The 15683-nt window shown below is 37.3% G+C and overlaps 1 protein-coding gene across 1 annotated transcript in view; it reads left to right on the forward strand.

Annotated features, from left to right (window-relative positions):
• The window catches only part of LOC117298641 (sucrase-isomaltase, intestinal-like), a 42760-nt gene extending 32443 nt beyond the window's left edge, over positions 1–10317 (forward strand). The window contains exons 37-45 of the mRNA XM_033781958.1: positions 615–737; positions 3538–3686; positions 4164–4251; positions 4701–4769; positions 6192–6334; positions 6874–6968; positions 8613–8662; positions 9400–9576; positions 9856–10317. Coding sequence (XP_033637849.1) covers positions 615–737; positions 3538–3686; positions 4164–4251; positions 4701–4769; positions 6192–6334; positions 6874–6968; positions 8613–8662; positions 9400–9576; positions 9856–9927 — 966 coding nt within the window. The 3' untranslated portion in view covers positions 9928–10317. The remainder of the gene's footprint in view (positions 1–614; positions 738–3537; positions 3687–4163; positions 4252–4700; positions 4770–6191; positions 6335–6873; positions 6969–8612; positions 8663–9399; positions 9577–9855) is intronic.
• The last annotated feature ends 5366 nt before the right edge of the window (positions 10318–15683 follow it).

The following is a 15683-nucleotide window of genomic DNA, read 5'->3' on the forward strand; positions in this document are numbered from 1 at the left end:
TCATTATTTTATTGTTTTATATTCATGTAACTTTCTTCTGAAAAAAACACTGGCTACCCGCTGACAACATGGAGTTCAAAATATCATAATCATCAGTATAGTGTGTAGTGTTCTTATTTAAAGAGTTAAGGCCAATAGTTTATAAATGGTAATTTTGTTCGCATTGCATCAGTTACATTTAATTAATGTTGTTGATAGTATTACGCATTGTGAGAAACGGCTCCCTCTGAAGTAAGAGTTTTTGAGAAAGAGGTAACTATAACTCACTCAAATATTAACAGACTTCAGGCCTGAAGCCTTTTATTAGGCGTCTGAAAAGCCCACAAATGTGGGCAACAAGGGTGTTTTTCTTTCATTATTCTCTTGTGACCGATTGAGTCCTAAATTGTCAAAGATTTGTTATTTTATGCATATTGGGATACACGTACCAAGTAAGAATACTGGTCTTTGACAATTACCAAGGTCAAGTGCTTTTAATGATGTTGAACAAATCGTTTTAAAGATTAAAAGATTTAATATCTTGTTTTTAATTATAAAGTCATAATTTCCAATGTATTACTGCTGGAGTTTAAGCTTGTTTGTGTCTCACTGAATATTTTGTGTGAATGTAACAGACTGGTGCCGATATTTGTGGAACTACTGGTGAGATGTCAGTAGACTCTGAGCTATGTCAAAGATGGATGCAACTAGGTGCCTATCAGCCACTCGCTAGAATATTCCGTGCCACTAACTCTTCGGTAAGACATGTTTCTTTGATTGTTTCAATTGATTGTTGTATTTCTATGTAAATTTAGTTGTATACAATAAAGTTGACCTGATAAACTTCGGAGCGCATTTATGTCCACGCTGGAAGCATAATCCCTGCATGGTAACGCTTCCTATGTTCATTTTTTTGTGGTAAAGGTGAGAAGAAAAAAAATCAAAAACCGTAGAACTTCGAAGTGATATGTTTCTCAAAATACATTACTCTATCCAAAGTTGGTGTACTTTTTACAACGTAAGGTTTATTGCAATTAATTTGTCATTGTCAAACGTAGACATAACCTTTCTCCACAAAGACGGAAAACAGTTGTTGTTTTTAAATTACCCAGACCCATTAAATACCACAGGTCAAGGTAGGCCTATATATTGTATTTATTTTTAATAATAATATTATTTAAATTGTTTCATTATTAAGAAATTTAGAACTTGTCAATGTTTTATCATGCTCGCTATATTTATGGCTGATCATCATACTTTTAATGTAACAAGTGTTATTTTAATATCCCCATAAATTTGATTTAGAATTTTATTATTGAATGTTTGCTATTTAAACGCATTATCTCAAAATGGTTTGATGCTTTTATGGGAGCAAAAGTCTTGAATTTTTAGAGGAAACCATTTAGTTATAACTGAACGCAAAGTGCATGAGGGTCTCTCTAACTAAATATTTTTGTGCGAAAAATGTAATATTAGATAAATCATGTCAATGTATATAACTTTAAAAATAACAACAAAATAAGGTCATCAATATTTCTTCCAAACCCTGAAAATGTTCCAAGAGAAACTTCAATGCATCACTCTGGCCACGACCAAAATGCCCTGAAATCAAGAAAAACCTCTCAGAAAAAAAATAGTGGATGACATCACCATTGACAATTTTAAGTAGACAACATCAACAAGTGCGGATGAAATGAGAAAAGTAACCTACTAGTTTTTATGGGGAATGAATGGGGTTAGATCTTCGCTTACCAGTGTCTTTACCACCTGGACGACTTCTAGCCAATCACACAATCCATTGATCTTCTTTCTTCACCCAGTGGGCCATTTCAAAGTTCTGACAACAGTCAGCAAAAAGAGCTCAGTTCTGAATCTCAAAACAAAACGTCACTGGAATAAAGTTCCTGTATTTCCACTTGGACAACTTCTAGACACTTGGATGACTTCCAGCCAAACCCATACCACACAATCCACAGATCTTCTTTCTTCGCCCAGTGGGCATACATTGTCCAAGTTCTGACAACAGTCATCAAAAAGAGCTCAGTTCTGAAACTCCAAAACTAAATGTCAGTTTTAACGTTCTTGTCCCTCCACTGGAACGACTTACAACCACTTGGGCGACTTGCTGAACCCATACCACACAATCCATAGATATTCCGTCTTCACAGTTGGCTCAAAGGTTTAAATTTCTAACAACAGTCACTAAAAGATGTATAGTTCCGTTTTCAAATTCACCACCGCAATTGCCCGTTGCAAGATAATTCAGTTATTCGGTCCATGAAAGAAGCTTCTGACCCTCAATTGACGGAGCTCGCAAGCAAAAGCAAAAGTTCCAGAATATTGGTCCATTTGAAAAAGTACTTTGTTGTAGCTCATATAGTTTTGTTCCCAGTTTCGTGACTCTGCTTGCCACAGAAATCTGCACTTAAGGTCCATAAAACTGTATGTTTAACAGGCACCGTAAGCACAAACTTTCGCGGTAAGCAGAGCCAAGAAGTTGAGCCCTCTGTGTTTAGAAGGAATTGCAAACTCCTAACTCTCCAATTTTACTCACAAGTTCTCAACGTCAATGTTGGCCCATGACACAAGCGGATTGGTTGATTACGCCTCCGGACATTATTATTCTTGCTAACTGATGTATGAAGTCACTTAATTCTGAAGTTTTCAGTACAGTTTAGCCTCAGAATGTCCTCAGCAATGTCCTCAAAATAACAAGCAACTGCAAGTTGTGTAAAAAAGCAGTTTGTTTCACTTATACAGAGTGAAACTTTGATAAAGTTCGTCCGATACGCGAGGTTCCAATTCAGCCACGAAGAGTCGCCATGTTGTCTGTGCAGAGGCCCGTAGAAAGCTATACCAAGCGGTATTGCAGTGTTTTTCATTGCACTGAACGCGAAAAGCGCAAAGACGATAAATTTGCATAACAATGGCACACCTGGTTTGGCTTGGTAACATTCTCGTCCAATAGCAATGCGCGGAATTTCTTTAACACGATAGAGTGACATTCCGGAGGAATGTAAGACCCGCCCTGTTATTACAGGTGAGTGGTGCCGTTAATAAAGGCAGTGGACACTATTGGTAATCACTCAAGATAATTATCAGCATAAACCTTACTTGGTAACGAGTAATGGGGAGAGGTTGATAGTCTAAAACATTGTGAGAAACGGCTCCCTCTGAAGTAAGGTAGTTTTCGGGAAAGAAGTAATTTTCCACGAATTTGATTTCGAGACCTCGGGGTCTAGAAATCAAGCATAGCACACAACTTCGTGTGACAAGGGTGTTTTTTCTTTCATTATTATCTCGCAACTTCGACGACCGATTGAGCTCAAATTTTACAGGTTTGTTAGTTTATACATATATTGAGATTATGAGCACCGACTGTGAACACTAGTCTTTGACAATTACCAATAGTGTCCAGTGTCTTTAATTAGCCACTGAGTAAAAGAATATGAAACGTTGTTCTAGTACCAAGGATAATATATAAAAAATAGCATTAGAGTGGTTGGGTGGCTTTATTTATAATGTTCTTTGGTTTGATGTTTTGCTTCTGTTTCACAGAGAATGGACCCGGGTGCATTTACCGGCAGCGTCTTAGCTAACATGCGAGAGATGGCAAGAAGACGATACCGAGTTCTTCCATACATGTACACCCAGATCTACCACGCCCATGTTGACGGTTACGCGCTGGTCAGGGCACCGTTCTATGAGTAAGACACTTTCATAATAAGAGCAAGAGGGCGTACTATACGAATGTTGTGCTGGAAACTTTTAAACTTAAAAGCAAAGTATACCTATGGTTTTTGGAACCATTCGATTGTTTTTATTTCTACGAGTAGATTTATACAATAAAACAAGCTTGTGAACATTTCATGCCAAAAGGTGGATGTCGCAATTTTTGAGATATTGCCGAAAATTCTTAGCAATTATTTCCGTGTATGAAGAATAATCCCTGATAGTAATACACTAAGTGAATAATAGCCTTACTGTGGTTACTTCTCAGATTCAAATTTGGGGGTATAAAAACTATAGTGTTATTTTCACATGACCACTTTGCTTAAGTGAAAAACAATTGTAATACTATATACTTTCGATAGCTGTTGTGGGCTTCTACTAACCAATAGTTTTAATAGTCATTATAACTTTAAATGATTATCCAAACCATTATATATTTTTCCTAACTTTAGTTTCAACTTTGATAAGCTGAACGTATGGGATGTGGACTGGGAGTACATGCTAGGCAATTCCCTCTTGGTGGCTCCCGTCATGGAAGAGGCAAGTACCCCGTCAAAAGATTCATAGTTTTGTAAGGTCATTGTGTGAACATTTCATATTTCCTCCTCCAAAAACTGCGAAGAAAATGGCTTTGGAGGGGCTCCAATATCCTCAGTTTTGTGGTACGCTCATTCTCAATTAAAAGCCAGAAGGGACAGATTTCCCTGGTGCACCGGCGCTCTACCAACATCAGTTAGGGCCTATCTTAATAATGTGCATACTGTTCACCTTCGCAGTATTTTGCAAATTTTTATGTCAATATTGATGCTATTTTTCAGGCGTTGAATAACTTTTAACAAAAACCATGAACAGTTTTCAAAACAAATATTTGGTGTTCGGTGGATTTTACATTTATTTTATCACCTTTTAAAACCAAACTCATTTCATGCATTGTCTTTTTATGTTTTAATGCTCAATCTTTCATTTTGATTTGTTTCCTAACGCTGCAGGGAGCTAGACAAGTTACACTGTACCATCCTGACTGGAGATTTTATTACTTCTACGACCCTCAAGAAGCGGTGAGTTAGCAAAGCCAGCATCAACAAAATTACATTGGGAAAGGAGTGTGCAATTAAGAATTCACCAAAAAATGTATACTGCTTTAATCGCACGTGCGTACACACGATGGACAAAATGAAGGAATGTCCCGCCTTCTTGAAAGCGGTTGATGGATGGGTGGGCTTCTATCGATTTCACAAAGCGCTAAGATTCATCTTACGATGAGTTGTCAATATCACCATAGTGATTTGTATTTTGACATCACACTTTGCTTAGCAAATAAGATGGATTCACAGTAAAGATAAATCTTAACTCTTTGTGAAATCGGCCCCAGCTGGTCCCCTGTCTTTATTGGCGCAAGGAATGATAAACGAGTCTCGAAATGTGACGTCAACTGTTCAGGCTTATGGTTGGGTGACACTCTTAGTCGTTTGTTTTGCAGAACTCTTTTGATATAGAAGAGTTTGCGGTAACACCATGTAATAACAATCTCTAAATGAGTTGGGGTGGTTCTGTAAAGAACCGTTGGATTAACTCGACGTTTCGATCAGTATGCTCTGATCGTCTTCTGGAGAACTCTTTTGAAATTAACTGTCTGTACGCATACGTGAATGTAATCAGCATAATTATTTTATGGGGAAAGCTAATACATCCACTTTGATTGTAAAGGCCGTCAAACGAGGCAATTTACAGACAACCAATTCCAGGCAATCTCAAAGAAGAACAAACATCTACATAGACCTTTTCGCAAATACCATTGCGCAAGCGCAGACTGTTGAATGAGGTGCATTGTGGGATAGATATGGATAAAATTTGGATACCAGCTAGACCACAATGCACCTAATTACAAGCTTTACGCGCGCGCCCCAGTATTTGCGAAAAGGTCTATGCTAAATTGAATATAATTTTGGGAACAGTAAGATAGGGTTAGAAAAAAAGAATGTTGTACAACCGAAGTGTTACCTTTTTGCATGCAATGCAGTTGGTTGCCTACAAGTTCCCGGTAAAGATTGCCCTTGTGTGAAATGGTCTTAAAGACACTGGACACTATTGGTAATTGTCAAAGACCAGTCTTGTCACATGGTGTATCTCAACATACGCATAAAATAACAACCCTGTAAAAATTTGAGCTCAATTGGTCGTCGGAGTTGCGAGATAACTATGAAAGAAAAAACACCGTTGTCACACGAAGCTGTGTGCTTTCAGATGCTTGATTTCGAGACCTCAAATTCTAAATCCGAGGTCTCGAAATCAAATGCGTGGAAAATTACATCTTTCTCGAAAACTACGTCACTTAATTCACAATGTTTTATACTATCAACCTCTCCCCCATTAGCAAGAAAGGTTTTATGATATTAATTTTTGAGCAATAACCAAAGAAAGGTCTCGGATTTCAAACATTATTTTGTATTTTGTTGTTCTTTTCTTTTTTCTCAATTCAGGGAATTGTTGTGGGATCTATTTTAGACTCGGCTAGTGAAGGGACAAACATTACAGTCTCAGCACCACTGAACGAAATACCAATATTCATCCGCGGTGGTTACATCATCGTTACGCAGGAACCAGGCAATAACACTTATTACTCGTAAGTCTTATCTAGGATGTCACTGTTATTGGTTCATTTCGCTCAGAAATTGCACATCCACCGTTTCACAACATAAGACGTGACCGAAATATAAAATAATACTTTCAAAAACTTGGAACATGAAACATGGAATCATATTAACTTTGTACATGTAGTTTTCTATTTGAAATCTCCGGACAATAAAAACTTCTTGACCAGGTCGAGTACCCAAGTTTATAAAATAAAAAAAGTACCAGGGAAGTAGGCCTACCCAAGTTTATGAAAATTTATCAAAAGATGTGTCTTCCAAATGCTCTGGTCATAAAAAACATCTTCGCTTTTAAATAATTGGTTGTTAAATGCTCCTAAGTGTACTTACGGTCTAGCCAATAATAATTAAGTTCAAATAATCTGTTGGCAAAGTAATTATTATTGCACTATACCATCATAATATAAATCATTTTGGGGATTAGGTCTATTGGTAGATTACGCATATATTGTTACTTAACCAACTAAGATGAAATTGTAGAGATAACATTATATTTGTTTTCTTATTGCAGACGCATGAACCCTCTGGAGATTTGGGTTGCTATGCCTGAGAATAACGAAGACATTGCAAGAGGAGACTTGTTCTGGGATGATGGAGAAACCCTCAGTAAGTGTAGTCCAAAAATATTTCCAAAAATATTTTAATGACATGAAGTTTTGACCAAAGCAGAGTCGTCCGTTGTAACTGCATTATTACCAGTCAAAATACTGAACTACATCATTTGATGGTTTACACTTGAAAAAAAAATTATGCACCATGTTATGGTTCACTTTGTTCCCCTCTGCATGGACGTATGTTGTTCATGCTGCTGTTGTTGTTGTTGTTGTTGTTGTTGTTGTTGTTGTTGTTGTTGTTGTTGTTGTTGTTGTTGTTGTTGTTGTTGTTGTTGTTGTTGTTGTTGTTGTTGTTGTTGTTGTTGTTGTTGTTGTTGTTGTTGTTGTTGTTGTTGTTGTTGTTGTTGTTGTTGTTGTTGTTGTTGTTGTTGTTGTTGTTGTTGTTGTTGTTGTTGTTGTTGTTGTTGTTGTGTTGTTGTTGTTGTTGTTGTTGTTGTTGTTGTTGTTGTTGTTGTTGTGTTGTTGTTGTTGTTGTTGTTGTTGTTGTTGTTGTTGTTGTTGTTGTTGTTGTTGTTGTTGTTGTTGTTGTTGTTGTTGTTGTTGTTGTTGTTGTTGTTGTTGTTGTTGTTGTTGTTGTTGTTGTTGTTGTTGTTGTTGTTGTTGTTGTTGTTGTTGTTGTTGCATGCTGTGGATGCTGCTGCTGCTACTGATGATGGGGATGATTATGTTGTTGCTGCTGCTGTTGCTGCTGCCATGCTGATGCTGCTGTTGATGGTGGTTGTGTGGTGTTGTTGTTGTTGTTGTTGTTGTTGTTGTTGCATGCTGTGGCTGCTGCTGCTGCTACTGTGATGGGGATGATTATGTTGTTGCTGCTGCTGTTGCTGCTGCCATGTTGACGCTGCTGTTGATGGTGGTTGTGTGTTGTTGTTGTTGTTGTTGTTGTTGTTGTTGTTGTTGCATGCTGTGGCTGCTGCTGCTGCTGCTACTGATGATGGGGATGACTATGTTGTTGCTGCTGCTGTTGCTGTTGCCATGCTGATGCTGCTGTTGATGGTGGTTGTGTGTTGTTGTTGTTGTTGTTGTTGTTGTTGTTGCATGCTGTGGATGCTGCTGCTGCTACTGATGATGGGGATGATTATGTTGTTGCTGCTGCTGTTGCTGCTGCCATGCTGATGCTGCTGTTGATGGTGGTTGTGTGGTGTTGTTGTTGTTGTTGTTGTTGTTGTTGTTGCAGGCTATGGCTGCTGCTGCTGCTGCTACTGATGATGGGGATGATTATGGTGTTGCTGTTGCCGCTGCCATGCTGATGCTGCTGTTGTTGGTGGTTAGTGTGTTGTTGTTGTTGTTGTTGTTGTTGTTGTTGTTGTTGTTGTTGTTGTTGTTGTTGCATGCTGTGCTGCTGCTGCTACTGATGATGGGGATGATTATGATGTTGTTGCTGCTGCCATGCTGATGCTGCTGTTGTTGGTGGTGGTTAGTGGTGTTGTTGTTGTTGTTGTTGTTGTTGTTGTTGTTGTACTGCTGCATGCTGCTGCTGTTGTCGTTCTTATTGTTCCTGTTTCTTTTCTTGTTCTTCACATTGGTGTCGTTGTTGGTGTGTTGTTCTTGTTCTTTCTTGTCTGTGTTAGATTGAAACATCGCTTTGAAAGTCTGTACATGATCTGTTTTTAAAGTTTTTTTTTCTCTTTAATTTCAGACACATATGAGCGAAATATTGACATATACATGGAGTTCTTCGCAGATCTTGTAAGTAACTTTGCTAAGCAAAATTTAGCAGGATACAGCAACAATTGGTACACAATTTGATATTTCCACTGCTAACCTTCTGATAAGTACATGTACGACTGTTTTGTGCTGAGATACTTTTTGTGCTTAAACAGGTCTATCAAATTGGACCCTTGTCAGCTGACAGGCAGTTTTGTAAGTCATGGATACAGGATCAGGACATTTTCAGCTTTCTGACTAAGTTGATAGAAAACAAAGCTACTGATATGTAGGCTACATGTAAATCTCTAAGCCACATTCATAATGAATGCAAATATTGGCTCCTCACTCTTCTTTATTATAGCTTCGGCCGATGCAGTGTATTAGGCCTATACTGCAAACTGGGGTGTTAAAATTGACATTTGTCACATATAGATACCAACAAAGAAAATCACATTTAACAATATAATGATTTTTGGGGTTGAACAAAGAATTGACTATTTTTTTGACTACTGAATATTTTTTTTGACTACTGAATATTTTACAACACAGTTAAAATACACTTAGTTTTGCCATCACAATTACATTGGTGTTGTTTTAACACTAATTATAATATAATTTTGATTCTCTCTAGGGTATCTATGTAACAACACCCACTGTGTAAATTTTAACACCCCAGTTTTTGCAGCCTTGAATACTATCAGCCACCCTGCTGTTTTTATCATACAAAAAATCCAGCATGATTATATTATGGTTGTCTTTTTCTTCCTTTTTTTCAGCTAAAATTGGAGATGCTGTCACAGCGAATCGGTTTAATGGAGTACAATGACAAGATTATTCTGCCCAGGATTCAGAAGGTCACATTTGTCGGTCTACAGAAGAACCCTGGTAACCAGCTATATGTGGACAACGTGCAGCTCGGCACTGAATTCTTTGATTATGATGTCACAAATCGGGTAAGTTTTCATTTTTTTTTTTTTTTAATTGTGTATGCAAGTCGCCAGACACACAAGGCCTGAAGGCCACTTCAAGGTGTGGGCTACAATTATTTTTTTTGCCATCTACTCCTAGGGCTGAACTTGAGTGTTGCAGTTGGGATGGGAGATTTTTTTTTCACAGAGCTCGGGAAGGCACTGAGTTGTACAGTGCTAACACACATCCGTGTATATGGGTAAAACCAAAATTGATATTTAGCTGCTAACAGTTTTGTGGGTTTTTTTAATTTGATGTTACAGGTATTGGAAATCCGTGGAATTGACATGGACATCACATCAGACCATCGGATAGATCTGCAGGCACCAAACTAGAACCAGTCTTCCCTTCAATAAGACCTTTCTCATGATGCAGCCATCTTGATTTTTTCACATTTAAATCAATGTAACCAAGCCGAGGCTGGAAGGGGAGAAATAGTCTGGTTCTTTTTTGTACAAAGCATATTAGCCATAATACTGTTATTGGATACAAGGAACATGACCAAGATGGTGTCAGCGTGATAAAGTTCTATAACATTCAGCTTGCTTGTTTGTATATCAATCTCATCGTGTGTGTGTTACTGGGCCTGTGGAAATGCTGCCACGTCCATGCTTTGGATAACGGTCAACGCAGTTTTAGTTTCAAGATGTACGTTTTCTTTAGAAGTGGTAAAACATTCTAATAATTATACCATACCCAATATGGGGTTAGAAGGTACCCCCCCCCCTCCCATATACTTTAACACACTATGTTCTTCTTGTACAGAAGTATACCCCCTAAAATGCCAAAGAATTCATGTGATTCTAAACACACAATGAAGAAAAAGAAGCGTACAACCATAGTCCTAAATGTGACTCTTCCTCTGTGGTATAATATCAAAGTGAAGGCCACCAGGGCTACCCCATGTCCCATATTGAGCACCAAATGTTTGAAAAGGAAAGGAGAGCAACAAAAATGATAAAATAGTTCTACAAAGAACTCGGCTTTTTCGAGCTTGATTTCTTTCCCACAAACAAAATAGTTGCAGTTATTCACAATATGGCGTGGGGTGGGTTTCACACAGAGTTAAGAGTTAGAATGACTTACTCGTCCTAACTTAGGACACACCATACGTTTTTTATATCTCCTACGACTAGTTATAAGTTAGGACTAGTCCTATCTCTTTGTGAAATCGACCCTGTTCACTTTGTGACTAACTTTACTACAAGTTGTCATACTATAAGCCATGCAGTATGGCTAACTTTTTGAGAACTGATTGTAAATTTTGTTTGTACTGTCAATGTTTGATTTCCTTCATTTCTTTTGATATTGTTTTATTTTAACATGGTAGGCTTAAATTTAGAAATCAATATTAACCCTGCATTACTGGACATTCTTTATGCTAATTTCTCAAGAGGGAAAAAGTACTGCATTTGTTTACTGTATTCATTTTCTTTTGGAATTTGTATGTTTTACTTGCTTGTGTTATAATCTCATAGCGCTTTTAAGCTGCCTTTTTTACTAAACATGACAAAACACTGAACTGTGAACATGTTTGTTGTATATTTTAGCATAGGCTTTTTCATGTAGAGATGTCAATATTGATAAATGGATTTTGACAATTCTTTTGAGTCCATTTTTATTAAGGATAGCCTGACATTTTTTTCTTTACTGAAGCATAAGTTAGAAGGCTGGTTTTTGTCAATATTTTATTATGTTTTTTTTATTAGGCCTGTCCTAATTTTTCATGCTAATTACACAATGCTCTTGTACAGACGACATAGAGTTTGTGCACTAGGTAGTAGACGCACAAATGCGTATTCATCAATAGGCCTGGGCAACTAATGAAATTAATTACTTGACTAGTCGCGCCTTATAGTCGCGACTTTGACACTATGTGCGACTACTTTTTAATACCCAAGATACATTGCGGCATATTGTTTGCCGCAGGCGCAGTCTAGTAAAAATCACGCTGAATGGATTGAAGGATTGTGTCACTGATGCCTGATTGTGTTTCGTAAGTAATTATGTTGTCGTAAATAGTCGTGTGTGACACAAATGGTTCACCAAACAGCAGAGAGTCGCGACTATGTAGTAGTCATGGCGGCACGGTTAATCGAGTAGTTAAAAACGGTAGTTGCAACTCGACTAAGAAATCAATAGTTGCGACTTTGACACTAGTCACACTCGTCAGCCAGGCTTATACATTACACCACCATCAGCCCCAGCTAGCAGCCTTGCTCTATGCATGACTAGATACATGTAACTACTAAAGTAGTTTTGATACGCTGTTGGCATAACCCTAGTTTAAATGAAATGTCCACAACATACAATGTTTCAAATTAACAATTAACACAAAAATGGCAATGAAGATACCTGCAAAATATAATTTAATAATCTGACCGTATAATTATTCCATTACTTTAAACTGTACATCACGCTACAATCCAACTACTATAATACTACACTATGGTAGTTGAATACTCATGGTGGCACGATTCCTCTTGTTTAGAGAAAACTAATGCGGATACTTTTAGCAGCTTGTTTCGAGTTAAGTAAGTGTAGTGTCTTTTTATATCTTTACGTTGAATCAACTGATCTACATTGAAATCAAAACCCTGTATATAGCAGTTTGTATCATTGTACTTGGGGAAAAAGCAGGTGACTTTTAACTGTAAATTGTATACATTCTGAAATTGGCAAACATGTTAATGACTTTTGATGAATAAACCTATTGTGATGATTTGTAAATTTTAATCAACAGTGATGTTTTAAATTGATTGCATTAAACAACTTAGAATATTGCTATTAGTTGGCCATGGACAGGATGCCAGTCCATTGTATGTTACTCCCGAGCTCTCGCCGGTACCCATTTGTACTCCTGAGTGGAAAGAAGCAATTATGATAAAGTGCCTTGCTTAAGGACACAAGTGTCGCCACTGACAAGTGCCAAGTTTCTAACCCACGTTCTATAAATAACAGATTTTTAGTCCACCGCTCGGCCACGAAATCCCCAAAAAATCTGATCGTACCACTATTAGAACCCTCTAGCTATGCACCACATGTATACGTGTAATACTTGTATAAGATTGCTTAAAAAATAATATACAAGAATAAGAGATTGAAACATGACCTATAAGCCGGTTAGGTACCGGTAATAATTGTCAGATATACCATGTTTGACGCTGTCTGAAATTGTTACAAACTCCACAAGTTGGTCTGACTCAAGAATCCAACTCCTAAAACACAAACACATGAATTTACCAAATTTCATTACCCTTTTAGAATTTACACTGATATCAAATAATAAACCACAAGGAAAACTGACTGGGTAAGTGTTAAATGTTTTTGGGTTGAACAAAGATAAGTTGACACCAGCAGGATCAGAGAGCCATTCAGTTATATGGCTTCTAACTGTCATCCCAACCCCCTACCCCCTCCCCACCCCCAAACAAAGACAGTGACAAAATGTGGAGACTGCCGACATAGGCTACATGTAGATACATGTAAATCCCGCTCCACTAGATTTGTCTTTGTTCAACTCTAAATAAGGGAATCGATGTGTGTTGAATCAGTTTTCAACTAGTGGTTTAATCCCAACGAGGCCTGGTTCTTGATAATTTGCCGTTGCTCTCGACCAATATCAAGAACCAGGCCTCGGTGGTTTTAAACCACTTGTTGAAAACTGATTCAACACACTTTGATTCCCATTCATAAACACCTTAAATACCTCGACCAATAGGAATGAAGAAACTGTGTTATAAGAACAGGTGCAAGGTCGCGTGTCACACCCATGAATTAACACTTTTTACCGGTCAAAAGAAAGGTTTATACACACCCACGTGACGCGCTCTCCACCAATAGGAATAGCGAAACTGTCTGAGGTATTTAAATGAATTAGAATTCATACTGAATACAGAAACTGAAAAAGAATACAGTTGTGGTAGCACTTGCAAAGGTGAGGCAATGTATCGAAGGTGTATACTGCACTATATAGTACATGACACATTGCTCAGCTCGAATACTCAATACAATTACTTGTACATTGTATGCATGTAATACAAGTATTGCACGCATTTTGGGTGCATTGTCACAGTATAACGCCCAGGTGAAATCTGCCTTTTCCATTTCACGAAGTGAAGTTGAGTGAAATGTTTAATGCATGCAATAGTTGTTTTTAATAACCCATACATACATGTAGATCCATGTCACTTGGAGACTGTTCACAATAAATACAACAATTCTGTGTCTATTTAATAGACAAAGAAACTCCTACACCCCATATAATATACATGTATAAGAAAAACATACTTAAAAGACAACATGTTGACACCTAAAATGTCTGGCACTATAATGGCAAAAAAATGGCTGATATGTGACGGGTGCTCCACCCAAACGACATAAGACTAACACTATTTCAATAGGGACACAACTAGACACAACTCCGAAAACAGTTCAGTAGATCTCAACATTGCATGCTGTGTAGTTTAGTACTTTGTAAAATTGTGAAAAACAAGTAAAGTCTCTTCTGGGCCAACATGGCTCATGAGGACCGTGATTTCTATCCGGTTTCCTATTCATTAAATTACTGTGGATATTTCCATTCCCCTATTGCAGGTAGCTCCCTAGTCTTGGCCCAAGACGTCAGTAATCGATAGTTGACAGTGTACTGCGCTCTCGGGTGTACATATATCGCCCTCCTACGGCATGATTTAACCAACTTGACTGGTTAGTGCAATCCAGTTTTACAACCAATCACAGTACACTATCCACTAAAAATCATTGACGTCTTGAGCCAAGACTAGCTGCTCCCAAGAGCTCTCACACCAATACCAACTTGTACTCCTGGGTGGAGAGAAGCAGTCATGTTAATGCCAGGATTCGAACCTCTAGCTGTAAATTACAGAATCTAAGTCCACTGCAACAAACACTCTACATAAAACTGTTCAAAACCTGATTTAAAAAAAAAATCAACTAAGCAAAGCAGTACAAAAGTTTTTAATTTGTTAGGCTATTTCGTTGTTTCGTTGGATAGTTATAAGATATGAAGTATTTATGTGAAATGTTGTGATTCAAGAATAATATAAAAATAATAAAAATTACTCTTTTCCTTCACCGATCTATTTACAAAATGGTAATATTATGTGCAAAAACATTACAGTGAGTACTTTATGGAAATATTTCAATGCACCAATCAAGAGACAAACATTTAAAAAAAAAAATACATCAAAATAGTAGTAGAGTTAGTACATGTAGCTACATGCTACATGCTTCTCAAAAAAAAATCACTTCTAAAAAAATGTCACAAAATAAAAAAGTATTTTATTATTATTTTTTTTACATCTATTTGATGTAACTACATGTATAAGTGCATGTAAATGTACATTTGTACATTACACTGTGAAGTAAGGTTTAAGGTAGCACCACGTGTACATCTCTTCTGAGTAGTGTTGGTTGTGAAACATGTGAAAAGAACCGGTGGTTGCCAACTCAACATTTCGATCAGTATGTTTTGATCGTCTCCACCATGCAAAGTTTCAAATCCTACTGCATCCATCTTAATATAATCTACATAACTTTTGAGTACTGAGAAATTAGATTTCATATCATTCATATATTTCATATATACATTTCATATAATTATGATTATATGATTATGCTATTATTGCCTTTGTAACTTCCTGACTTAACATAGAAACCTCTTTTCTCTATGGTCTGCTTGATAATCATGTTAACTGCTTGTCTCTCCTTCAAAACACTGCAGCTAGATTTGTAGACTGGTCCCCAGTCTTTATCCATAAGTATTAAGACAGGCACTGGTCTTACAGAACCAATTATTTCATTGGATACAATGATTTCATTAGATAAACCTGCAGTGATGTGTTATGATCTGTGCTATGATACTGCAGCTAGATTTGTAGACTGGTCCCCAGTTTTTATCCACAAGAATCAAGACAGGCACCTGTATTACAGGTACAATGATTTCATTGGAAACAATGATTTCATTCAATAAACCTGCAGTGATGTAACCTTTCCATATCTGTGTTTGATACTGCAGCTAGATTTGTAGACTGGTCCCCAGTCTTTATCCACAAGAATCAAGACAGGCACC

This window comes from Asterias rubens, chromosome 13 (genome assembly GCF_902459465.1).
Source record: "Asterias rubens chromosome 13, eAstRub1.3, whole genome shotgun sequence".
NCBI classification, from domain to species: Eukaryota; Metazoa; Echinodermata; class Asteroidea; order Forcipulatida; family Asteriidae; genus Asterias; species Asterias rubens.